The 26,447-nt window shown below is 35.5% G+C and overlaps 1 protein-coding gene across 1 annotated transcript; it reads right to left on the bottom strand.

Annotated features, from left to right (window-relative positions):
* Positions 1-968: 968 nt before the first annotated feature.
* Positions 969-23,848, bottom strand: LOC120143162. Its single transcript, XM_039157551.1, has 7 exons — positions 23,763-23,848; positions 23,128-23,308; positions 4,315-4,455; positions 3,532-3,860; positions 2,375-2,551; positions 1,922-2,182; positions 969-1,845 (listed from the first exon to the last, which is right to left on the bottom strand). The coding sequence occupies exons 1-7, from the start codon at positions 23,846-23,848 to the stop codon at positions 969-971; spliced, it is 2,052 nt and encodes a 683-aa protein (XP_039013482.1).
* Positions 23,849-26,447: the final 2,599 nt, after the last annotated feature.

Raw genomic sequence — 26,447 nt, 5'->3', positions numbered from 1 at the left:
AAATTCAAGGTAAACATCATCAGTAAAATAAATAACTGACAAAAAAAATTTAGATTCTAGAGTAAGCACGTGTCCACCCTCACCAAACTGTGACTCCGACTATATATATATCCCATTTAGAAGACAATTTAATTGAAGTAGAATTTGTTCTTTTCATGTATTCTTCTTGCCTGCATGAGTAGGACAATATAATTCGTTTGAAAAGAAAAATGGTTAAATGCCTTTTTCACTCCTTCAATTGTATTTGAAAAATCAAAGGAGTCGTCATTTTTAATTATTATGGATCAAATAGGCTATTTTTTTGGTGAATAAATTATTTAATTAAAGTCATCATTAATAACACCAATTACTGTTAAATGTATGAAAATAATATCATCTTGGTCGAATTTTTTTTTTGGATAAACAATGTGTATTTCATCCAATGAAAGCAGCAAGCTGTTACAATGTACAAAAGAACATCTAGAATAGGCCCTAGTCAATGCACAACTGCCTATTTACGCTATCTAGCCTATTCATACAATGTTTATGCAACTTGATTCTAACAGCCTCCTTAATGATATTTACAATAGTATCTATCGAACACATCACACCTCTAAAACATCTGCGATTACGTTCCTCCCAAATGAAGTATACAAAACCAGTCCATGCAAGTTTAAGTATGTGCACCAGCAAGAACTTACCCTTCAGGTTGCTGACCAGCCAGTAGAGTAGATGATCCCAACTTAGCCACTGCACTCACAACCCACATAGTTGTAGTAAAACATTCCAAACCTCCCTCGAGAAATAACAATCTATGAACAGATGACACCTTGATTCCAGGTCAGTACCACATAGACCACAGCTTACATCAGTCAACACAGCAAATCGACAAAGTCTCTCCCTAGTAGGCAATCGATCAAGGATGGCCATCCACGTGATCAATAAAAACTTAGGGATGTGAGCAGGAAACCAAATGACTCTATGCCAAGCTACTTTGCTTTTCCTGTCCCGATGTTGTTCCAAATCCAGCCCCCTTTGGCCTGCAACCAACTACCTGAAGCAGGAAATAAGCCTCTAGCTTCCTCACGCAATTTGATCAACTTCCTGAGTATCCAGCTAAAGTGAGGTTTATTAACAACATTCCAATAATCATCAAGCTTAAAGCAATACGCCTTTATCCAGGCAACCCATAGGGAACCCTCGCCAACCAAGATATTTCTAACAAGCATAAAACAACAGGTTTTATTCCAGCAAGTCAAACTCTTTAGCCCCAAGCCTCCTTCAGATTTAATGGAGCATATCTGGTTCCAGCTAACCCTTGCTCCACGAGCAGGGGAATCATTACCCTTCCAAAAATATCTCATGCACAGCCTCTCTATATCCTGAATCACACCCTTAGGCAAAATAAGTTGCCTACTCCAGTAGTTGAAGATACTGAATAATACTGCTTTTATAAGTTGTAATCTCCCTCCAAAACTCAGATTCTTGCTAGACCATAGCCTCAATTTGGCTTTAATTCTCTCCAACAGAGCAGTACAATGCTTCCTTGAGAGCTTCCGAGTCACTAAAGGAACACCCAAATATCTAACAGGAAGTTGACCAGTCCTAAACCCTGTAGCTGCTTGAATCTGTTCTAATTCACCACCATTGATCCCACAGACATAAAGCTCAGTTTTCAAGGCATTTAACTTGAGACGAGAGAGGTGATAGAACTTTTCTAAAATACTAGTCACTCCCAATACTGAATCCACATAACCATGACAAAATAGCAGTAGATCATCAGCAAAACAGAGGTGTGTAAGGAAGATCATCCTACATCTTGGATGGAATCTAAAAATTCCATTCCTAGCAGCAACATCAAGCAATCTAGAGAGAACATTCATAACAATTACAAATAGGTATGGGGACAGTGGGCCTAACACCCCTAGCACCTTTAAAATACCCCACTAGGTTGCCATTCAGAGCAATTGAGTATCTAGGAGTGGTTACACAAGTCTCAATCCACCCACAGAATCTAGCAGGGAGCCCCATAGCTCTAAGAACATTCAGCAAGAAATTCCAACTAATTGAGTCAAATGCTTTCTGCAGATCAATTTTTATAGAACATCTAGGAGAGAGATTTCTCCTAGAATAGCCCTTAACAATTTCTTGGGCTAAAAGTGTATTATCAGTGATGCTTCTACCTTTGACAAAAGCAGACTGACTGGCAGAAATCATTTCAGGGAAAAATTAGGCTAGTCGAGTAACCAGAATCCTAGTAATAGTTTTATACACCACAAAACAGCAAGAAATAGGCCTGAATTCTTTAGCCATGCATGCATTCAAGGATTTTGACACTAGAACTATTGTAGTGGCATTAAAGGCTGGCAAAAGGTAAGAGGTCTGGAAGAAATACCTCACAGCATTAAGGAAGTCTGAGTGAACAATCCCCCAAGCCACCTTGAAGAACCAGGAGGTGAATCCATCAGGTCCTAGGCTCTTATCTTTGCCTTGTCTAAACAAAGCCTCCTTGACTTCATTATCAGAAACCTCTCCATCCAGTACCCTCTCAGTACCAACAGGTAAAGCATAGCTTAGAAGTTATTTTAAGCACTCAGTAGGGCAATCCTGGACCATAGGATCAGCAGCACCAATTAATTTGTTGTAGATATCCACCAATTTGGCAGCCATACCATCAAAAGTTTCAAAACATTGCCCATTTTCACTCCTAATAACCCTGATTGTGTTTCTTTTTTTTTTGGATTCAACCCTTTACAACCATTAATTATAAAAATTAGAAAAATCCTAAAAGTTACAAATTATTAAATTGTAAATTATAATGATTATAAAAAAAATTAAAATATCAATTAATTAATCTAATCCATGCGCATAAAAACAATTAGAATATGTAGTATTGAAATTTTTTCTTGTAAAACTGAATGATTTAACCTCATAATATATAATAAAAATATTCAAATTATAATTTTTTATGTAAAACTGAATAACTATAAAATATTCAAATTATTTTTTAAAGATCCTAAATTATATCCTAAAATATCTCCCAAAAACACTATTTCAAAAATTTTTATTGAATTAAACCTTCAAGCAATAATCAGTTTTTTTTTTTAAATTTAATCAAATTCATCGAGTGTTATGGTTTTAATCCGATCAACTTAATATTACTCGGTTAACTGATTTATTTTTAAAATAAAAAGTAATTAAAATGCATTATATGTTATATATTTATTATTTAAATGATTAAACAATTTTTTTATTTTATGATAATTAATATCATTGTGATGCTTTTTATATTTCAATATATTCTTCAAATAAGAAAAATAAAAAACTATTATTTTTTTATCAAAACAAACAAAGGAACAAAACACAGTTCTCAAGAAAACCCATAGCTAAGCAAAAGCACTTAAAATAAAAGCAAACTCCACTATCTACTCTAATAAACGTCAACCCAATGTGAAAACCTTGAAAGCTTCAAGTGGTGAAGAACGAAGAACAAAAGAGCAAAAAATCGAGCCTCAACCAGACGGAGAGAGAGCCCCCTACGGTGGCTCTAACCTGCGTACGTCCTCAGAAGCTTGCTCTTCCACTGACCGAGGAGCCTCCTCGACCCAGAACCGATTATCTTCATCTTCATTGTTCAGCGTCGCCAACAAGTGAGCTGTTTTGTTGCCCGACTGGTGAATATGCCGATAGGTACATGCATGCAATCCTCTTGCGTTCCCTTTAACTTCCCAAACTAGTGCACTGATCTCAGAATAATCAGTGGTCTCTGAAGATAATTTTGAAATCACAGCTTTCGAATCCCCTTCGACAATAACATCCCTGAAGCCCAGGTCTACAGCGTGGTAATCCGATTCATCTTCCTCCGGCTCGCTCCCATTATGCTACCTTCGGCGTCGCGAATTATAACCCCTGACCATGCTGTATTTCTTGCTTCTTTGAAACATGCATCGAAGTTGATCTTGACAAACGGAGGAGCTATATATCCAAATTGGGAAGGTTGGACTGACATTGAGCCCCAATGGAAGTAATAATCTCAGATACTCCCAGTTTTTTCCCTTCATGAAATTGTAAATTGCGTGCATGCCACAGTGCCCAAATACCAACAAAAATAGCTGATGAATGAGTTAAAAGCCACCCAAACCACTGTTGGAAATCTGTCGAGTTATGTTGTAATGGCCAATGAATTTCTAACCCCTCCCACGCTGCACGAGCTAATAAACAACTCTGCTAATATGAACATTCGACTCAATTACGTTCAAACAGTTCGGGCAAAAAGGATCTGCAACTAATCTTTTAATAAAAAGATTCGATGAAATTTTTATAAAATTTCCACACCTGAATCCTGATTTTTCGTTGACACGCACGCTCCCAAAAACGTTTGAAAAACCCAGCAGACAATTGTGAGATCTCATCCTCGCCCAGCAGCAATCGAACACTGTACATGTCCGACTTCTCCCCCACACCATACACGGCAATCTGCATGCCAAAATCGGGAAATGGGAATAGGCAGAATTTTATCCCTTTCCATCTCCCTATAAAAAAAATATTCATGTAATAGATTATATGCAAATATTTTACCATTCTATGTATGTATAGTCACTCGTTAAATAAATTCTCATTAAATATAGTTTTACATAAATATTTATTTTTACCATGACAGGGATATGAAATAGTATATTTAAAGTAAGTAAAAATAATAATATATATTAAAATGATTAGATCAATCGATTTAATTATAAATTTTAATAACAGACAATTAACCGATAAAATAATTTAATCTCTTCCATTGTAGCTACAACCGCAGCACATGAAACACTAAACTAGTAAACTCCACGTAAGAAGGCCAAACAATTTGCCTTTTGATGAATGTTTTTTCTTAAAATATTATATGTTGTTGGCCATTAACAGTATTTAATCGTGGTGGTTGCTTAATATTTCCATAAAAGCATTAATAAATATACTCAAGTGTTAAACAGTTTAATATCTCTTAAATAAAGTCTTGAATTCGGATCAAACTTATCCACTAAAGTTAGATATATAATACGAGTTAATTCAGTATCAGACCAAATTAATCAAAACAAAACCTTAGAAGCAACCGAAGAAAAAACCATTAATAAATCTATGTGCATGGTCAAACCCTACACATAAAGCAGCAAAATGCCAGTTTAAATAAAGAGCTTTGCTAATCCCATTTCTCAAATAATTATTACATTTGCTTAATGGCTTTTCCCAAATCAGACAAAAAGACGCACAGTTCATCATCTATTCATTTATAAATTAGATCAGTCCAGAATAAATTCCACAATGTGTGCTTTTTGAAGGTACACGTGTCACTTAATATATTCATAAATGAATTAAGTAATGAAAATTTAAAATTATCATATGTTTTATATATTTTTATGTTTTTTTATTAAAAATTATTTTTTATTTCATAAAATTTTATAAGTTTTATTTTAAAAATTTATCTTTTAACATAAAATTTTGTGTAACTCTCGAAGTTATTTATGTATTTATTTATTTATCTATCGGTAAAACCCACTCTATAACGAAACAATAGTGCTTACAAACAAGTGTTTAGTGGAAGATCGATATGGCAATTCGTGAGGACGAAAAAGAATAGTGCAGGCATTTCATCAAATTGGCCAATCTGAATATTCCAATGCTGCAAGCTTACACCACACACATGTTGGGTCATCTCAGGTGCCCTCCTACTTGGACATTATTGTGTCCCACGTCTTTAACGCTCCGCATAAAATATTTTTCTTTTAAAATAAGATAATTATTAGAGAAAATCGTCTCAGTAACCAAAAATGTCTTATAATATACGATTTTAACAAACTTTTTTTGGATTTGCCAAAATGACCAACAAAATCGCAATGAGAAATAAAAATCGCAACGCGATCCCCAGAATCGTAAATCAGTTTCCAGAATCGCAACGCGATTCTGGAAAATCGCAATGCGATAGTACAAATTCGCATTGCGATTTTGCCAGAATCGCAACGCGAACATATAAATCACAACGCGATTCTGACTATTGCAACGAGTATCCGTAAAAATCGCAACGCGTATCCGTAAATCGCAACGACAATACTTAAAATCGCAACGCGTATCCATAAATCGCAACGCGATTTTTAAAGCGCCATTAGAATCGCTACGTGTATTTTATTTTCAAATTCCAAACACGAATATTAATTATCGGAACACTGAACCGTCCACAGTATATCCCGTAATCGTAACTCATAACCTAAAACCTAAAATCACAACTCAGTCTCATCTCCATCTCTCACTCTCTACGGCGAAATCCGTCCCCATCTCCGAAGATTTCTGTCCCCATCTCCGGCGAAATCCCTCACAACCATTCACGGTCAGAAATCCCTCACAATCATTCAGAAATGGAAAATCAACCTCCGAGGGTTAGTTTTTTTAATTATTTTTATTTTGAAATTTTTGCATTATTTTATGTTTTTCATATTGAAACCGATGATAAGTTTACTGGTAATTTCAATAATAGATTAACCATTTCACTTAGATTTCTTATTAAATTCATTCGATTTCTGCCAATACTGCTAAATTGTTTAGTCTTTAACCCTGTGAAGTTAGTATTTGTCTTTGTTTTGTCTTTTGGTTGAAGTAATGCAATCCATTCAAGTTTCAATTTGCAGAAGAATCGCAACGAGAGAAATGAAAATCGCAACGCGAAAATGACTATCGCAACGAGAGAAATGAAAATCGCAACGCGAAACCAAAATCGCATTGCGATTTTCATTTCGCGTTGCGATTTTCATTTCCGCGTTGCGATAGTCATTCTCTCGTTGCGATTTTCATTTGAACCAAAAGACAAAACAGTGTTACAAATTTTAGTTTCAAGAATAAACTACTACTCTTTATGTTTATTGCTTTTGGTATATCTTCACAGTGTAGTTTTTGGTATATCTAACTTGGTATGTTTATTGTTTTTGTAGAAATTTTTTTCGGCTTCATTGACATTAAGGAATAAAGTTAGCCTATCCACTACAATTGCTTCGAAGCTTTCACCTGCACAAAGAAAATTGTTTGAGGAAACCTGCTTCGGGCCATGGCTGAGAGTACAGCATCCGGGTGGAGATGCTAATTTGACCCATTTGTGGCTTCAGACCATGACTAGCGATCTACCCGACAGTATACAACGTGGTGAGGAAGAGATATGGTTTCATTTTCCACCGGCGTATACTTGTTTTGGGCGGAAGGAGTTCTGCTTAATCACTAGTCTACGATTCGGACACGATGATGTAGGCCGGTACACTCGTTATATCGCCCGCCCATCATGGTTATCCTGGGTTTTTCCTGATGAGTCAATGGAGAAGCCGAACTTACACGTCGACGACCTGAAGAAATTGTTTAATAAGAAAGATGGTTTTACTCGGATGGACGACGTCGATGTTGTCCGAGTATGCCTTCTAGTACTTTTGTATGCCGGCTTTTTAGGCAGAGAGGCCAGACAACCTATTCGTCAGGAGCTAATATTATTGGTAGATGACCTAAATGCATGGAATCTGTTTCCATGGGGTTCGTATATATGGAAAGCTACCTGGACTAAGTTGTCGTCTGCCTTTTATGACCGTAAAAGCTTGCGTGGCGATGGGTCGAAATACACTTTGTCAGGCTTTGTTTGGGCCTTTAAGGTAAGAATTTCTATATAATGTTTCCAAAATTATAATTAATTATTTAACAATTACTAATGTTTGTTATTATATTGTTTGTAGATTTGGATATTCGAGGCTTTCCCCATCATGCAGACATATGCATTAAAAACCTCAAATGATATTCCTAGGGTTATTTCCTAAAAGAGGAAACGTCTGTTGGATTGGGAAGACTTAATACCATATGCGACAATAAATAATGTAAGTTAACACAAATACTTTCATATATAAACAAGTTATTAATAGTAGACGTTTAACTTTGTTTGAGTTTTTATATTGTTAGGAGGCCAACACTCCATTACAAAGACTGACACCCACGGAGGATGAGCTTGCCACTGATTGGTGGCAAGCTAGTCAGCGATTTTTTGATGGCACGAATGATGAGCAGTCTCTACTTCCTCCACTTCGAGAGCCATCACCTCACCCAGAGCCATCACCTGATCGACCCGACTATACACCTCTAGAACGAGAGCCATCACCTATCCCGTCACATCATCGAGCCTCTTCTCCACCATCACCTCATGATAGGCGACCGACAAAGATGCCACGACTTCTATCTCCCTGTTCTCCACCTCCACGGGATGAGTCAAGGGAGTTACGTGATGAGGTCAATGCCTTGCGTGAGGAGATCGGTACTCTACGCGATAACGATGGTGCATGGCGTGTGGAGGTGTTTACTTTACGTGGTGAGGTTGCTGCTCTACGTGAGATGGTAGTATCGTTGCAGAATGAGGTTCATACTCTACGCAACGAGGTAAGTTTATTTCCATATTTAACTTGATGATAAATTTACTCGTAATTTCACTTAGATTAACCATTTCACTTAGATTGCTTAGTAAATTTATTCGGTTGATGCCAATACTGCTAAAATGTTTATTCTTTAACACTGTGAAGTTAATATTTTTCTTTTGTTTTGTCTTTTGGTTGAAGTAAATTTATTCGGTTGCTGCCAATTCTGCTAAACTGTGTATTCTTTAACACTGTGAAATAGTATTTGTCTTTGTTTTGTCTTTTGGTTGAAAGTAAATTTGTTCGGTTGCTACCAATTCTGCTAAACTGTGTATTCTTTAATACTCTGAAGTTAGTATTTGTCTTTGTTTTATCTATTGGTTGAAGTAATGCAATCCATTCAAGTTTCAATTTGCAGAAGAAGAAATAGTTTACTTTCGCAACACGAAACTTAAAATCGCAACGTGAAAAATGACTATCGCAACGCGAAATGAAAATCGCAACGAGAGAATCGCAACGAGAAATGAAAATCACAACGAGAGAATCGCAACGCGAAACCAAAATCACAACGCGAAACTATAATCACGTTGCGATTTTGGTTTCGCGTTGCGATTTTCATTTCTCGTTGCGGTTCTCTCGTTGCGATTTTCATTTCGCGTTGCGATAGTCATTTTTCATGTTGTGATTTTAAGTTTCGTGTTGCGAAAGTAAACTATTTCTTCTTCTGCAAATTGAAACTTGAATGGATTGCATTACTTCAACCAATAGACAAAGACAAATACTAACTTGACAGTGTTGCAAGTTTGAAACATATTTGTCTTTGTTATCTGATGCATTTTGAGAACTATGATAGAATAATGACTTGGGTGAATACAATGCAAGTTTGAAACATATTTGTCTTTGTTTTCACTGTTTAAATATCATGTCTATTTATTTATTGATTTTTGTATTTAATTATTTAGCGGCCCGATAAGGTGGATGCTTTACGTCGGGTTTTGCTTGCACGACGGAGTTCACGCATCAGACGGCGTGCACGTGCTATTAAGTCTCCGTACACCCCAATAGTGCGAAGGCACCGCAAGAAGAAGCCCGGCTCGCCTGTCATCCCTCAAGAGTCCACTCCTATCGTTGAAGAGGCCCCTATCATTCCTCGAGAGTCCCCTCCCACCGTTCAAGAGGCCACTGTCATCATTGAAGAGGTCCCTCCCACCTTTCAAGAGCCCGATTCACATGGCGTCATATGTAAGATTCTTGAGAAACCCTCTGACGTGCCGGACATGATGGATGAGAGTTGGCTCTCGTATTAGTTACCGGCCAGTACCATTCCGGTATCTGAAGTGGAGAGGAGACAACTACCGGACACAATTCTGGATAACACCCTTTGGGCTAAGACCGCAGTTGATTTTTAATCTATATGAGCGGAGCCAGGGTGTTTCACTGACATATGCAAGCTCACCGATGATATCTATTTGTTGCTTGATCGGTCTTGGTGGGGCGTATTATTAGGGGTCGAAGACAATGGCTATTTCGATGGGGGGTAAGTCTTATATTTTTCTTATATTTCAATTTGATTAATTTTTTTTTAAATTTATGTAAGTCACTAATATATGTCTTTTTTTGTAAAACAGCATATCGATGCGTGGGTGACACGTCTTATAATAATTAGGAAACTTAAGAAAAATAAAAGAAATACACGATATACAATTATGCCGACGTCTTTTAACACCGTTCACTTGAAGAATCAACGAGATGAATCATTTGCATTGGGCAATGGACAAGCTAAACTTTATCCTGCATGGTGGGAGGTCGATAAGATTAGTATTTATTTTAGATTGAGTTTAAAGGTATTCATAAATAAGTGCGCAAATGAATGAATTATTACTTATGATTGCAGGTGTTTATCCCTGTTTTGGAACGTAAACATTGGCTTCTCGTCGAGCTTCAGCTCCCATCCCTTAAGACAATAGTATATGACAACCTGATAAATTACATATCATTGGCTGATTTAAGAGATGTTATTAAGGGATGGAGCTCTCATTTGGCTAAATTCTTGGATGCGATAAATTATTGGACTCGTTCTGGAAACAAGAAGCTTAATATTACAGTTATCAGAGACGAGACCGCACCACAACAAACGGAATGAGCCAGAGGGGATTGTGGTCCTCTCGTATGCTTGGCGTTGGAGCGTTTGACGACAAGAAATATAAAGTATCTACCTCCCACCGATAGAGATAGAGCTGCAGTAGCCTTGTGGTTTCGGCATTATATGGCTAGATCGATATATACGAGACGCTGCCTACCTGCATCCGCGTTATAAAAATGTCCATAAACAATTGGTAAGTTTATAGGCTTTTGGTTTGAAAATGTTTGGTTAAGTACCTAGAATTCAATAATTTGCTGTTTGTAGGTTTTAGATGTGTAGAAAGTGTTGTTTGAGTAAATGTTTGGTTTTTGCAGGTTAATCTCAGAAGTGAGCTGCGTGAAAATGATGTATGGCTGCAAAAGTTGATTCAATAGTAGATGAGGAAATAATAAGAATTATTGCTTATTTTTTTATTGTTTAATTGATTTGTAAAAGATGATTTGTAAAAGTTGATTTGTTTAATTGATGTGAACATAATTCTTATTTGTGCTTGTTTAATTGATTGAAATGTAATAGTTGATTTTGTTGATTTCAATCTGCATTATGTTGAAGGCAAAAATGACTATCGCAATGCGAAATGAAAATCGCAACGAGAGAATCGCAATGCGAAATGAAAATCGCAATGACAAAATCGCAACGCGAAACTAAATTCGCGTTGCGATTTTAATTTCGCATTGCGATTCCCTCGTTGCGATTTTCATTTCGCATTGCGATTCTCTCGTTGCGATTTTCATTTCGCATTGCGATAGTCATTTCCGCGTTGTGATATTCATACTCGCGTTGTGATTTTCACGTTGTAATTTTCATTTCGCATTGCGATTCTCTCGTTGCGATTGTAATTTCTGCGTTGCGATAGTCATTAAGATGATTGCGAACGTCATTTCCGTGTTGCGATAGTCAAATGAATGCCTAATAAGTGATAACAACTGAATAACAAGTAAGAGTTGGTTAAGTCAAAATGGTTAGCTTGAGTCATTAATTCAACTGAAAATGTTAAAAGTTCACACATAAAATCCACATAATACAACGTTTGCATTTAAAAATCACCTAAGTTAACAGTCCCAAAAGGTGAAGCCAGTTGTGATTGGGATTTTAAAGATGATTGCCTTTTGCTTGACACCGTATGAGCTTTGGATTTTGATGAGGATCCATATTTTGGTAGAGGAAAAGATGATTGTGATGGCACTGGTGATCCACATGTCAACCTTGTATGACCACTTTCCTTACACCGACTACATGTCGATCTCTTCTTCTCTTCACCCTTAGACGGTATACGATCGTGACTTTTTGGTCGGCCAGGTAGCCTTCTGTCTATGGCTGGTGGCAAAACTGTTTATAAGTCATCCGGTATGTCCCACTCAGAAGGATGTGGAATAGGGTAGACAATCTCGGCATAAGTATGTCGATAAACTTCGTAGTGTAACAATCCATAGCGTATGCGCTTGAATGATCTTGGTTTAGAAGAAGAGCAACTTTTATAACATGGCCACACGGATAACCAGATGTTTGCCATTTCATACAACTACACGTCTTTGCATTTAGATCGACCATCCCATTTAAGTTATTATCCAGTACTTGAAACAAAGTGTTTGAACACGGTTCAACTCTCCATGACGTTGACTTCACAACACGTTTCGTTATCTTTTTTTCAGTCTATGGTGTAACACGATGTTCCAATGTTCCTGTAAATTTAAATAAACAATACTTAGTAAAATATATGATAAGTTACGATTTTAAAGAAATAATTACCTGCATGGTTTCTTTTCTTGTAGTACCACTGTTGAATAGAGGCTCGAAAAAACTCCATTAACATAGTAATGGTAATTTCCGGGAATGACGACTTAGAGCGTTGATTGATTCTGCACTATTAGACGTCATGAAACCATATCTTGCTCCAAGTTGATGTACTCTTGACCATCTTTCAAACCCGACATCTTCTAGTATTTTAGCACACTGAGGCAAAACACGTCTTAAACAGTTTATATGCTTATTAAAATCCACTTCCCGATAAGCTTTTACAGCCTTCCAGTATGTCCATCTGTGATTTTTTATACTAGCAGACCTTGATTTTAGATTTCTATACAAATGAACACCACAAAGTCCATGAAAAGCATCTGGGAAACACCTTCTAACAGTGTTGTCAATTGAGTTTGCCCTATCGGATATGATTGTCAGATTGCTAATAGGACCTATGCAATCCCTAAGATGCCCCATAAACCATGTCCATGAATCAGAGGTTTCAGATTTGCCAACCCCGTAAGCTATTGGCAATATCCCATTGTTAGCATCCATGCCTACTGCTAATAAGTTTACTCCAAGGTATCGACCTTTCAAATGTGCTCCGTCAACTATAATAACTGGGCGCATGCAAGTAATAAACGAACGAATCTACAAATAATATACATAAGAAATATAATCATTTAAATGTGAAATGCATGTAACTAACAAAAATGAGTCAACAAAATTATATTGATTTACTAACCGCAGCACCAATGGCGATAAACAACAACTCAAAGCTTCCATCTCTATCTGTTTTGATATGAGTTACCGACCCAGGATTTTTCAGCTTTAAATTGTGACAATAAGCCGACAGTTGGGCAAACGATGCTTCTGGCGACCCCCTCAACAATTCCAAGGCATAACATTTAGCTCTCCAAGCTTGAGAATATGAGATACTAATCTTGAACCGAGCATTCATGTCAGTCATAATTTCATGTCCCCGATATACTCTGCCATTCAAAAACATTAACTCATCCAGAAAACCACCCAACACCTTTTTGTTTGCCTGTCTATGGTTAGGAAAAACTTGGGTTCTTGAACATGTATGTTTATCAATAAAAGTCCTAACTTGAAACACTTCGCAATCTTTTATCCTCTTTGCAATCATACGCCACGTACAGTTTTTGTCAATCATACACCTTGTTTTGAAACGATCATATTCCACACATTTCGTATACAAAGCTATCTTCAAGTCTTCCTTTGTATCAAAACAATCATCTTTCTTGATACGAATAACTTTTGTGTAACAATCAATTGCGTTATTTACCTACTCTTCTTCCGGTATCTGAAGTAATTCTGGCATATTCCAGTTATACTCCCCGTGGCATTTTCTTCTTTTTCTTTTCTTCGGGGAATTCTTCTCTTTCTGTTTCTTCTTCAGGGTTATATGAATTACAGAATGGATGTTCAACATGTTCATTCACATTCGTAACTTCCTGCTCATTATCATCAACAACATCTTCTTCGGCAACGCCTGTTTCATCATCAAAATTCGGGTATTGACCAATATCAAAATCATTACACGCCGGGTTTGATTATTCTTCTGAAACATCATCAAAATCCGAGTATTGACCAAGATCAAAGTCCGAGTATTGACCAAGATCAAATTTCGAATACTGACTAGTACTCACAATTTTTTTCTGTTGGCTCATCATCGTCTAACTGGTCAATACGAAAACCGAAATTTGGTGCTGAAAGTTGATTGGGATTTGGATTAGGGAAAGGTTGTAGGTTTTGAGATTGTGTTTGATATTGTGTTTGGTATTGGAAATGCGGTGAAACAAAAATTTCTTGGTGATGAAATTGTGGTGGAACCATTAAATTTTGAGGTTGATAACAACGTTGTACATTGTGAGCACCATAAACTGGGGCTGAAGAACTTAGTTGATTACTACCCGTTACTGACCCAACTTCACTACTTCTAGGTTCAACAACATACAATGTAACATCATCTTGCGAAACTCTAATGTAAGCAATGAATCGTTCAACATATTCATTGTCGGATAACAAATAAACTTTACCTTTTCTCTGATAAGATAACCTAAATCCACTTAGGGGCTCTAAATTCAATTTCTTTGAAACACGTAACATTAGAGTTTCATAAGTTAACTTTTGTAAAGACAGTTTTAGTTGAAGATTCATAGGTAAAGGCATATATTGTAAAACACCATGAACATTCTCCCATGACCCTCCAAAACACAAATCTATCCAAACATGATCAACATTAGATGATTTCATGGTTGTAAATTAATTTACTAAACAGACGAGCTGCGAAACTAAAACCTGTTGCCGGATGGGGAAGGATGTCGTTGGATATAGGAACGGATGTCGCCGGAGAGAGCGATAGATGGAGATGGAATGAGTTGCGATTTAGGGATTTAGTTTATGATTTGCTGCTGTTGCATAGTTATATACCCAAAATTTCAGTATTGCGATTTACAGATTCTCGTTGCGATTTACGGATTATCGTTGCGATTTACGGATTATCGTTGCGATTTACAGATTCTCGTTGCGATTTACAGATTCTCGTTGCGATTTTACGTATTCTCGTTGCGATTTACAGATATGCATTGCGATTAACGTATTCTCGTTGCGATATTCAGAATCGCGTTGCGATTTACGTATTCTCGTTGCGATTTACGGATACGCGTTGCGATTTTATGTATTGTCGTTGCGATTTACGGATACGCGTTGCGATTTTTACGGATACTCGTTGCGATAGTCAGAATCGCATTGCGATTTATATGCTCGCGTTGCGATTTTCATATTCGCGTTGCAATTCTGGCAAAATCGCAATTCGAATTTGTACTATCGCATTGCGATTTTCCAGAATCGCGTTACGATTCTGGAAACTGATTTGCGATTCTGGGGATCGCGTTGCGATTTTTATTTCGCATTGCGATTTTGTTGGTCATTTTGGCAAATCCAAAAAAAGTTGGTTAAAATCGTATATTATAAGGCATTTTTGGTCACTGAGGTGATTTTCTCTAATTATAAATTAGTATTTGTTATAAATAAAATATTCACGTATGCATAATTGGTTTTTAGAATCTTTATGGTGAGCGGTCATATGACAATTTCAAAAACTACTCACATATAATTAATCGATCAAACACTCAAATTCTTTTGGGTAAAGTACATAATGGTTCCTTGATTATAGGATGTTACTTTATTGAGTCTCTCGACTATTAGAAGTTACAAAATGATTCTCCAACTATTGGACCCTACTTTGTTGACTCCATTGACTATTAAAATTATAAAATGATCACTCGACTATGCATATGCTTCAAATTCGTCATTTTTCGTTAAAAATAATAGTTTATTAAGCTAGATGTTAACTTGCTGACTAGGATATGATAAAATCTTATCTCAAAAATATTTGAACTATAATTTGTGGATCGGGTCTCCGTTTATATTATGTCATCGAACCATTGCTTGAAATATTATTTTCAGAATGATCCTTAAGCCCAAGAACGCCACTCGACTAAAATGTTTCGAGAAATTTGGGTTTTATTTCAAAAACAAGTTTGCAGTCACCATTAACCTTTTGATTAGATTGGTCAAATACCTAAAAATGCATTTTAAAACAATTTTAAGAAAAATCATTTAAAAAGACAAAATCGGTATGCGTTAAACCAGAAATCCATTTTTAAGGGTTAAGGAGTCGATTACGTGTGGGGAAGGGTGAGCACCCCCACAGCGCCCAAAATTAGTACTCTTTGATTATATGTAGTCTAAATGGTGGAATTTTACAAGTCTGAATTTGAATTTTGAGAGAAAAATTAGTTTTTTTTAAAATATTTGACTCAATGAAAATGACCTAATCCACTCGATTTTATTTAAAAGGGATATCCCCTCACTATGTAAATTAACGTGAAACCCAATCATGTTGGCCATAATTTCATTAACCCACAACGCAAGACAACATTGCCCTTAATTATTTTGGAAAACCTGAAAACAATGCATGGTTTATGAATGCAGCATTAATAAATGTCATTTACAAGATGCATAAGATATCAAATATGACAAACAAAATGAAAAAGACACCAAAAATATTTATAATTATTAAAATTTAAAATTTGGTGGAACTCATACATCTATAAGGAAAGTGTAACGCCCCAAATCTCGGGTTAGAGGTATTGGGCTAACCCGAGATGGGCCTTGGTTTAATTCATTAGCTTGTAGGAAGCCTTGACTTAAATTAGGGAGGATTTGGGCTTGAGGTAAGCCTAATAGTAAATAAAAAGGGTGTTTTTAATCTGCGGTCAGAATTGGAGAGACCAAGGTAGCAATTATACCCTTGTTAAAAAATAAAGTTGAAATCCTTTAATTAAAGCTGATTTCACATCTGTTTTTCCTTCCTCATTTTCTCAACTCTCCTTTGCCATTTTCTTCTTCTAAGGCTTAACATTCATTCTTAGAAAACTTGAGCAAAGGTGGGAGCTTTAGTTTATCTCCAGTTTATCCCATTAAACCAAGGTAAGAACCACATTATACTTTTCCCAAGTTTCATTTCAAGCTCACTCTTGCAAGGTTTGGTGATGCATGACAAAAACGAGTTTTGAATGGGTTTAAGGAATTCAGAGAATCTAGCTCGTTTTCAGTGTTTCCTAGATATAGAAAGTGTTTTTAAACCCTTCTTAGACTTCACTTTCAACTAATAATATATTTTTTTTGAATCTTGTTTAGTGAGGGAGGTTGAAGAAAGCTTCAAAGCTAAAAGGAAGGAAAAACTCAGCCTTGGTTGAGCATTTGGTGTATTCAGTAGTTTAGCATCAAAGGTAACTCACTTTTGAGTCAACTATACCATGTGTAAGTCATTTAGATGAAATGTAGTAGGTTGCATGAGCTTGAAGCACTCCCATGGTAGATTTCATGTTTCAGAGTTATTAATATGTTTAAAGCCCTATTTATGATACATTGTATCTACATAAACACTAATGTTTAGGGACCTCACTAAGGTCTTTGGGATAGAAGAATAGGAGTTTTTGCATCTATTTTATACTCTCTGCGGGTTGAGTTTCGATACTAGTGGATATTATCGAAACTTGTTCTTCTTCTCGGGCAAACTCGTGAGTTTCTGGGCAAGAGTAACGATACTCTTTCAAGAGTATCGATACTAGCAATTTTATAAATTTTGAATATTAGAAGACATATTTTGAAACATATTAAAGTATTAAAAATATTGCTTTTAGTAAATCATAGGTACATATACATACATACATACATATATATATATAATATTAAACATATATAAAAAATCTTAAAATAGTATTTAAAATAGAGAAAAAAGCGTCAGTGACCGAAAATACCTTATAATATACGATTTTAACCAACTTTTTTTTGATTTGCCAAAATGACCAACAAAATCGCAACGTGATTTAGAAAATCGCAACGCAACGCGATTCCAAGAATCGCAACGTCTTCCAAGAATCGCAACGCGATTCAGAGAATCGCAATGTCTTCCAAGAATCGCAACGCGATTCAGATAATCGCAAAACGGTCAAAAGAAAAAAGCAGTAGAGCTGTTGGTATTGCATTTGTTTCTTAAGAATTTTCTCTAAAAAGATAGTATCCGCGCGGACGTGTTGAAGACACGTATTACCACGACCACGACCACGACCACGACCACGACCCGAGACGAGACGGCGGCGGCGACGGCGCGCGAGAATCCCCCTTGTTCTCTTTCACTCAACAAGGAAATGAGAAATCCAAGCCTTAAATACACTTCCCAATAGTGTTTCCAATACTATGTGGGATTAAGCATTACCAACAATTGTTCCCAATATGCCTATGTTTTTTTGTACAAGTGTGAAGCCATGAATAATTTCCTCGCAACTTTGGCCTCGGACTTTTGCACTTAAAAACTGATATAAATGTGAGTTAATTAAGCTTGGAAAGTCATCTCGTTTTAATTGAATAGTTCATTCATGAAATCTGAAATTGACTCTTTTTCCGGGGTTTATTTTGGCTTGTTCATCATGCTCTTTAAGCTTTAATATACTCTTTATATTTTTTTAATGTCTCGGTCTATTTTTTCTCAAATGCAGGAAAAGGTTAATACTCATGGTGGAGCTGTATCTTTGGGACAAAAATATTCAATTAAACAAAAACAATAACACAAAAATAATAACAAGCTTCTATCAAAGCATTCAGAGATAGTCCAAAAATATAGGCATATTGGGAACAATTGTTGGTAATGCTTAATCCCACATAGTATTGGAAACACTATTGGGAAGTGTATTTAAGGCTTGTATTTCTCATTTCCTTGTTGAGTGAAAGAGAACAAGGGGATTCTCGCGCGCCGCCGCCGCCACCGTCTCGTCTCGGGTCGTGGTCGTGGTCGTGGTCATACGTGTCTTCGACACGTCCGCGCGGATACTATCTTTTTAGAGAAAATTCTTAAGAAACAAATGCAATTTTCGGTCACTGACGCTTTTTTCTCTTTAAAATATATATGTATGTATTTAAAAAATGACTAAAATAACATGATGAGGAAAATGCAGGGACTAAAGTATTATTAAACCATTCAAAATAGGGTTAAGTATAAATTCAAACAAATCAGAAGGACCCAACATGCGAATAATCCAAACATCCAATCAACATATCATTAAACACAGATCAAAACGTAAACAAAATGAAATTGGCAGTATTAAAAACATAATAATCCATATTTCATTAAATGACCAAAATAAAAAAAGATACAAAGGGAAGGACCTAAAATACTAATAAACCAAACCCAAAATGCTTGGTTCCCCTTCAAAACGATGTCATTTAGCATCTAGTGTTTAAGTCCAAATCTATGCCTAAAACAGGTATTCACCCCTCATTTGCTCACTTTTCATCTTTACCAAAAACAGAAAACCCTCACTCTCTCTAAACTATCCTCTTTCACCACCGTAGAAAACAACACCCACCCAAACAACTAAAGACACCATTTTTCGATTTTAAAAACCTTCTTAAGACCAAAAAGCCTCCAACTTAGATCTTAAGGGCGCGTTTGGTTCACAGAATATAAGATTACTAGTGGAAATAGAAGATTACTAGAGAATAGAAATACTAAGAATGTTATATTTTGTGTTTGGTTAGTAATGTAAGATTACTGTGTTTGGTTAAAAGAATAAAAGATTATTGGAATGCATATTTGACCAAATTGTACTTATTATATATTTGTTTTTTAACAATTTGAAAAATATTTATATATTTTCTTTAAAAAATTTAAATTCATAAAATTTATATAATTTTTTTTACAAAATTGAAATTATAAAAAGGTTTAATGAAAGGGTAAAATTTTATTTTAACCCCTGAACTTCATATAAAATTTTAATTATAGATTTATTTTGTAAATCTAAAATTGTTTAAGGATAAATTTGTAATTTATTCTTCGTAGAATTTTTATTATTAAATGACATAAGAAGGATAAAAAAATTTTAAGGACATTTTAGTCCAAAACGTCGGTAATCCAATAATACCTAAGGGAATGGGTAATGATATTCCTGGTAATATACCCCAAAAATCCACTATTGGTAATCTTGCATTATCAGAAATAAGATTCCTGGTCAATCAAACGGGAAAATATAGATTTCATTCCCATGAGAATCTCACATTTCCTCAACCAAACAACCCCTGAAACTCTAGAAAACCTTAAAAGTATCCCCTTCTCCCTTTGTTTTTAACCCTGAACTGAAACCCAAGGCAAAAAAGGTTACCTTCGATGATCAGATGGTCTCTTTACTCTGGGGAAACCATGATAGCCACCCATTCTCCAAAGGTAAAGGCTCCTCCTTTCTTTTTTTCTCTCGGTTTTCTCTCTGTTTTTTCTGCCCCTTTTTTGGTTTGGTTGATGGATTTTTATATACCCTTTATCCCTGATTTTCCTTTTTTTCTTTTTGATTTCTTACTTTTCTTACTTTTCATTTGTCTTGCATGTGAGGGGAAAGTAAATGAGGCTTATTTCCCCGCTGATGATTCCACAGTGGCTAGATCGAGGGCTCCCGGGTCTCCTCTAGTCTATTTGCTCATTCGAGCGAAGAGTGTCTCTACCACTATCATGACTGTGGAAGAGAGAACATGTCAGAGGTGGTTTCGTTGCTATCATCATTGGTGATTTTTTAGAGAGGATGACGATCTCTATGGGGACTAGATCCGAACGTGTTGTGGTCAGAATAGTCTTTTTAAGCTTGTGACCAATTTAGGGGGCTCAGACGTGCACACCACGCGTCAGGAGATCGACGGTTGAGACTCGATGAAGATGGTTGCCAATTTGGTCATTAGGGTAAAACCATAATCTTGATCACTTTGGATTGTTAGATCTCAAAGCCAGATCTAACGGCCAGAAGACAACTGTGCGTGCTTCAATTGTAGGGTAATGAAAACCCTAGTTAGGTCCCTTGATCTGGACCATAGGATTGGTTCAGATCTGGCGGTTCCAAGGTGTGCGACAAGCTTCACTTAGGGGGTTGTAAAAAACCTAGTTTGATTCTCTTAATCAGGACCATTGGATTAGATCAGATCCAATGGCCCCTGATAAACGACATCTGGATGAGAACTCAACCCTAATTGTTGAACCTTTTGCTTGGGCCTGTTGGACCATTGAATTTCTTACTGTACATTTTTCTCCTGGACTTCGATTAAATCTTGGTCTCATTCCATTTGGTTAGCTTGCTGGGTCAAGCGAGCATATCATTGGACTCTACTTTTGCAAACCAAACCGGACCTAAAATGAAAATAAAATAACATAAAAGTAATTCTTAATCAAAATAAAAAATAAACAAAACAAAATAAACAAATAGTTAATACTTCGCAAATTATAAAACTTATTTTTAAAAGCTATGCTTTAAAACTCGATTTCCAAACTATATAATAATATTTACATTATTTTCAAAAACCATAATTTTAAAAATATATAATATATTTTCAAAAATATATTATTTATCACTTTACTTATAACATATATACGTATAATATGTATTTTTAAAAAAACTTATATACCCCCGGAAGAAAACAAGTATATACAGTGCCCCTCTTTGTCCATTATCATGTAATAAAAATAGGACAAAGATAAAGAATATAAGTTTTTCGTTCGATTATGACAAACATAAATCTCCGAGTGTAATTCCCTCCACTGCAAATTCAGGGGAGATTGAATTTAATCTGTTTTGCTATTTTTCAGGAAAGATCAAATCTGGAAAATGTACGCTTCACTAATCTTCAAGGAAGATTGAACCCGAAAGAAAGCGATCTGCTTCACTACTCTTTAGGGAAGATCAAACCTGGTAACAATCTCAAATGGAGTTATCTCTATTGATTTTGTAAAATCAAAGGATAACATCATCGATCCACTAACCAGAGGGTTAAATCGAGATCAAGTTGAGAAAACGTCTAAAGGAATAAGACTAAAGCCCGTGAAATTTAAAGGTGTTATGTGAAGTAAAACCCTACCTTGTTGATTAAAGATCCCAAGATCTAGGTTCAAATGGACAACCTAATTGTATATCATGTGTACGGTCACTGTGAGGTTTCTTATCCCAAGTTCATTCTTATAATGTAAATAGTGATCAAAGTGGTATATGTTAAACAAAAAACTTTTAATGACGATTGTGTGCTGCAGTGAGCCAAGCAACATAAGTCACCTATGTGAGAGTGAAGTGGGACCGCTTCAAGGAGACTATTGGGGTATAGTTATCTCAAACTCTTGCGGCGATGTCCATGGCTTTAAGGACATACCCATGAGAACTAAATTCTTGTTAGAAGGGTATTTGTATGAAGTGTGCCATCGTTTACAGAAACGACAGAACAATTCAAGGACATCGCGTCTACTGTTTAACCAGTAAAGTAAATATACTGCCACAAGTGAAGGTTCAAAGGAGGATAACTATCAATCCTATGCAACTATCGTTTGTAGAGGCTATACCACATCGTGTCAAAATGTTTTGATTAAATCATTAATTTCATTCATGTGGGGATTGTTGGAAAAAAAAGGTGAATTAATTTGATGGATTTAATATTTATATTAAATTCAGAATCCTTTTAAATATTGCAAAGTAAAAGATGTAATTTAATTTGAATATTAGTAGGATAATTACGCTTTTAATATGTCAATTTAAAATTGTTACCTTTTTAACTTTGAATATTAAAAGATAATTATATATATTTTTGTATATTTCAAATTAAAAATAATAATTGTTTAATTTGAATAATAAAAGGAGTGTATATATGTTTAATATCTTAGATTTAAAAGATATTATTATATGTTTAAATCTATATACTAAAAGATATCTATATGTAGTAAATCTCTTAGGTTTACTATTTTAAATTTAAAAGATATTATTATATGTTTAAATTTAGTTATTAAAAGAGTTTTAATTGGAGTTAATCTCTCTCAAAGTTCTCCTATAAATATGAGCAAATCTCTTAGTTTTTCATATCTCATAATTCAAGAAGTCTTATTCTTTTAAAAAATATTTTCTCTCATTCTCAGAAAATATTCTTTTTCCCTTAGTTTTTCCGGTGATAGTCGAAGGCAAGGTGATAGTCGAAGGCAAGGAAAGACAAACGACCAAAGGATCTAGAGCACCAAGGAGTGACCGAAAATCTGTCTTAAGGAAACTGTATAAAGACAGGCCTCAACTGATTCCGATCTTAGGATAAAAAATAGAGTATTTTATTTCCTTTAATTCTCTCTCTTTTTTAAAGGAATTAGATTATTTCCTTTACTTTTTCTTAGGTTCCAATTTAGTCTCAGATAGATAACATCCTCTATTGGAATTGTGTTTCCAAACAATTTTATTACAAAACAATTTTTTCGGTTCCACTTACAAGCTTTTTAGCTTGGCTGGAATATCTTTCCATGAAAAGTGGATTGCACCCTGCAACAACCATGTATAATATTGGCAAATGCACACAGACACCGACAAGATGGGCATTCAACTTCGAATTTCCGAGCCAAGCTCCACGATCGATCGAGTTGTCGGAACCAATGTTGCCAGCTGTTTGGTAACTGCAACCAAAATATCCGCATAATCGACCACCCCAACTAAAACATCCTCATTTTCATCTTCGGTCACCAACACATGGGTTGCCCTGTGAGACAACATTTGAGCCATTACAGCTGCCAATGAGCTCGTGATTTTACATGTCAAAAGTGCACTTCTGCCTATAAACATGAAACCCGAGCTCATTGGCTTCACCAATCCAACTTGGTCCGGTGAATCAACAGAAATGTCGGGAAAAAATGGTGAACTCGCATTATCCTCAATCCCCGTAATGAATCATCCAGCCGAGAGGGAGTGGACCTAGAGTACCGAGGCAACCGATTAGGAAACAGATCATGTCTTCTCTCGAGAGACAGCAAAACTTGTCGTGCATGTAGGTCGAGGTGGACGAAGAGTGGATGTTGGCATTGACAATGAGGTTCTTGCTACTACCATTTTCAATGTTCTTGAGCCACTTGCCGTTGTAAAGAAGTGAGAATCTCTTGGTCACGCCTCTCCAAATTGCTCATTGGAACAAGGAGTCGCCTCACACCCTGCTTCATCATCTCGGGTGCATCTATCAATCTAGTCTAACAATGAATTAACAATGCCTTCAGAAAATATTAATAGCAAGATAAATGAACATATGTAATGACTTTTTTTAAGACAACTAGAATCACTATATTTCCAATTCTTAGCAGGGAGTTTCTGTTTCCAGAAACCGTTGCTAATATATCCTTACAATGAACATTTCTTGTGAACACTGTAACAAGAAGGAAGCATGCAAAGGATGTTTCCTCTAGGGGTGTAAGTGAACCGATTTGAACGAACAAATTTATGTTCATGTTCATTTATTACTTTTATAGATATTCATGTTCGGTTCGTGTTTGTTTAAATTTTTAATATTGTGTTCGTTTATTTATTTTTCAACATGTTCATATTCGTTCGTTTAAAATTCTTAAATATGCTCAATTAGCGTTCGCTAATGTTCCATAGTCAATGCTCTCTTTTTACCCTTTTATTTTCAAGCCAAAGAAAAATAGTGAAATTACACTAATAGTCTTTAAGTTCTTTAGTCTTCACAGTTTGAACTCCAAGGGTCAACTTATATTCAATTTAGTTTCTACCTTCACCTTATTGTTCACGAACCGAACACACATATGTTAGTGTTTCATTTATTAAATGAAGATACAAATTTTGTTCATATTTGTGTATTTAACTTACTAAACAAAAATTATACAAGTGGTTCACAAATAGTTCATTTAACACTTTGTTCATTTACACCCTAGTTTCCCGTACATAGTCGAATATCCTATTTTAAACAGAAATAAAATCTGATTTTCTTAATCAACCAATCAAATACTCATCACGTTACTAGCGACAATATTGGCCTTAATAATAACCAATATAACATAAAATTTGACATAGAAGACACCGTAAATACATGAGGTAAACAAGGCATGCTATATTGCTACTGCAATCATCCATTCAATATTGTCCTTTATAGTACTGAACAATAAATATGAGCTATATGAAGAGAATGTCTACGCTAATACACTAGGAAACACAATCATCCTATAGCAATTGCTCCACTGTAGACAAGTCTAAAACTCATTTAATATAAAGTTAAAAACCGAAATAAATCAGCTGAAACCAAAATCTTATCAAAAGTATATTTTTTTAGATTAGATAAAATAACATATTAGGTTGAAACTGAAAATATTATATTATTTCTAATATTTTTTGTTCTAATCAAAATTACTATAAATTGATTGACTTTTTTTAGTTGTAAACTCGAAACCCACAAATTATATAATATTTTATGAACATTATATATATATATATATATATATATATATATTGTATCTTAATTTTTTAATTTTATGTAAACCTTTGTTATTGTCTAATAAAAACATGAACTTGTCACACGTATATTTTTATTCACCATATTTTTTATTTTTGTATAAACGAAGTAAAAATAATAATTTTGAGAAACTATTTTTTTTAAATCTAGTGAATCTTAGTATAAATGCTACGGACCAACAACATAAGTACATTATTATTATTTAAATAATTGAGAATGATTGTAACAAAAAATTGCACTAATATAATTAATAACTCATGTATTATGCAATGCAATTATTTAAACCGGAGATTTCTATGGAATTCTCTCTTATCACTGAAATCTCGAAGCCCTAACCATTATCTCATCCACGCTTATTATTTAAGTGCCCGGACTTTTGAATCTAGGTTTAACTAACATCATCAACAATGGCAGCCGATGGGGAAATGGTCAATAGGTTGAGTGATTTGCCTGATGAGCTTCTCTGCAATGTTCTTTCTTTCCTTCCGTTTCATTGTATATTAAGAATGAGATGTTTATCCACAAGATTCCTATACTTATGGAGGTCCGTCGCCGCACTCGATCTTAGAGACGATGAGTATCCATCACGTACCTTCAAAAGAACCATTGACCATGTCTTAAAGAACAATGAAAACTTGGTCGAGAGATTTCGTCTTGTGCGTTTCAATTGCCACGATTTCGTGAGTGGATTGATCTCTTGACGACCCCTAGTCGATCTAATCTTCAAGTGTTTCGTATTCATCTGACTCGTCGTAGTTATCATCTCGATTTATCTAGTACGACCACTTGATGCCAGAAACTCGAAACCGTATGCTTGTCCGGTCATGTCAGGTCGTAGTGAAGAAATCTCCATCGATGTCTGTGTTTTTTTTTTCGTGTCTTAAAACCCTCCGACTCAAAGGTGTTTCAGTCGTGGGTGGTAACACATTGAACAAGCTTCTCTCCGGATGCCCTCAGCTCCAAATTCTCGAAATCGAAGATTGCTTTCTTCACTCGGACAGGTACTCAATGTATACGACTGCCGAGGTTGTAGTCCAAGAATACCTTGTTAAACCTAGTGGGATACATGATGAAGATGATTCAAATCGTGTATTATCCCTGGCTTCAGCTAGCATTGAAGTTACTCGTCCGTCCAAACTCGTCCAAAATCTTTTTAAGCCAATCTCTAATACGGTACCGCATTTGATATATAATGCCGATGTATGTTTATTTTCCCTTCCTTTTACTTCAGTTTGATTTCAACAAGCACGTTTAGTCGGTTGTTTAAGTTGTTTATCTTCGTTTCATCGTATTCTTTTAGG

The sequence above is a fragment of the Hibiscus syriacus genome, unplaced genomic scaffold, assembly GCF_006381635.1.
Source record: "Hibiscus syriacus cultivar Baekdansim isolate YM2019G1 unplaced genomic scaffold, ASM638163v2 tig00110833_pilon, whole genome shotgun sequence".
Lineage (NCBI taxonomy): Eukaryota > Viridiplantae > Streptophyta > Magnoliopsida > Malvales > Malvaceae > Hibiscus > Hibiscus syriacus.
Note: the sequence above shows the minus strand (reverse complement) of the source record. Positions and strands in the feature narration are given on the sequence as shown.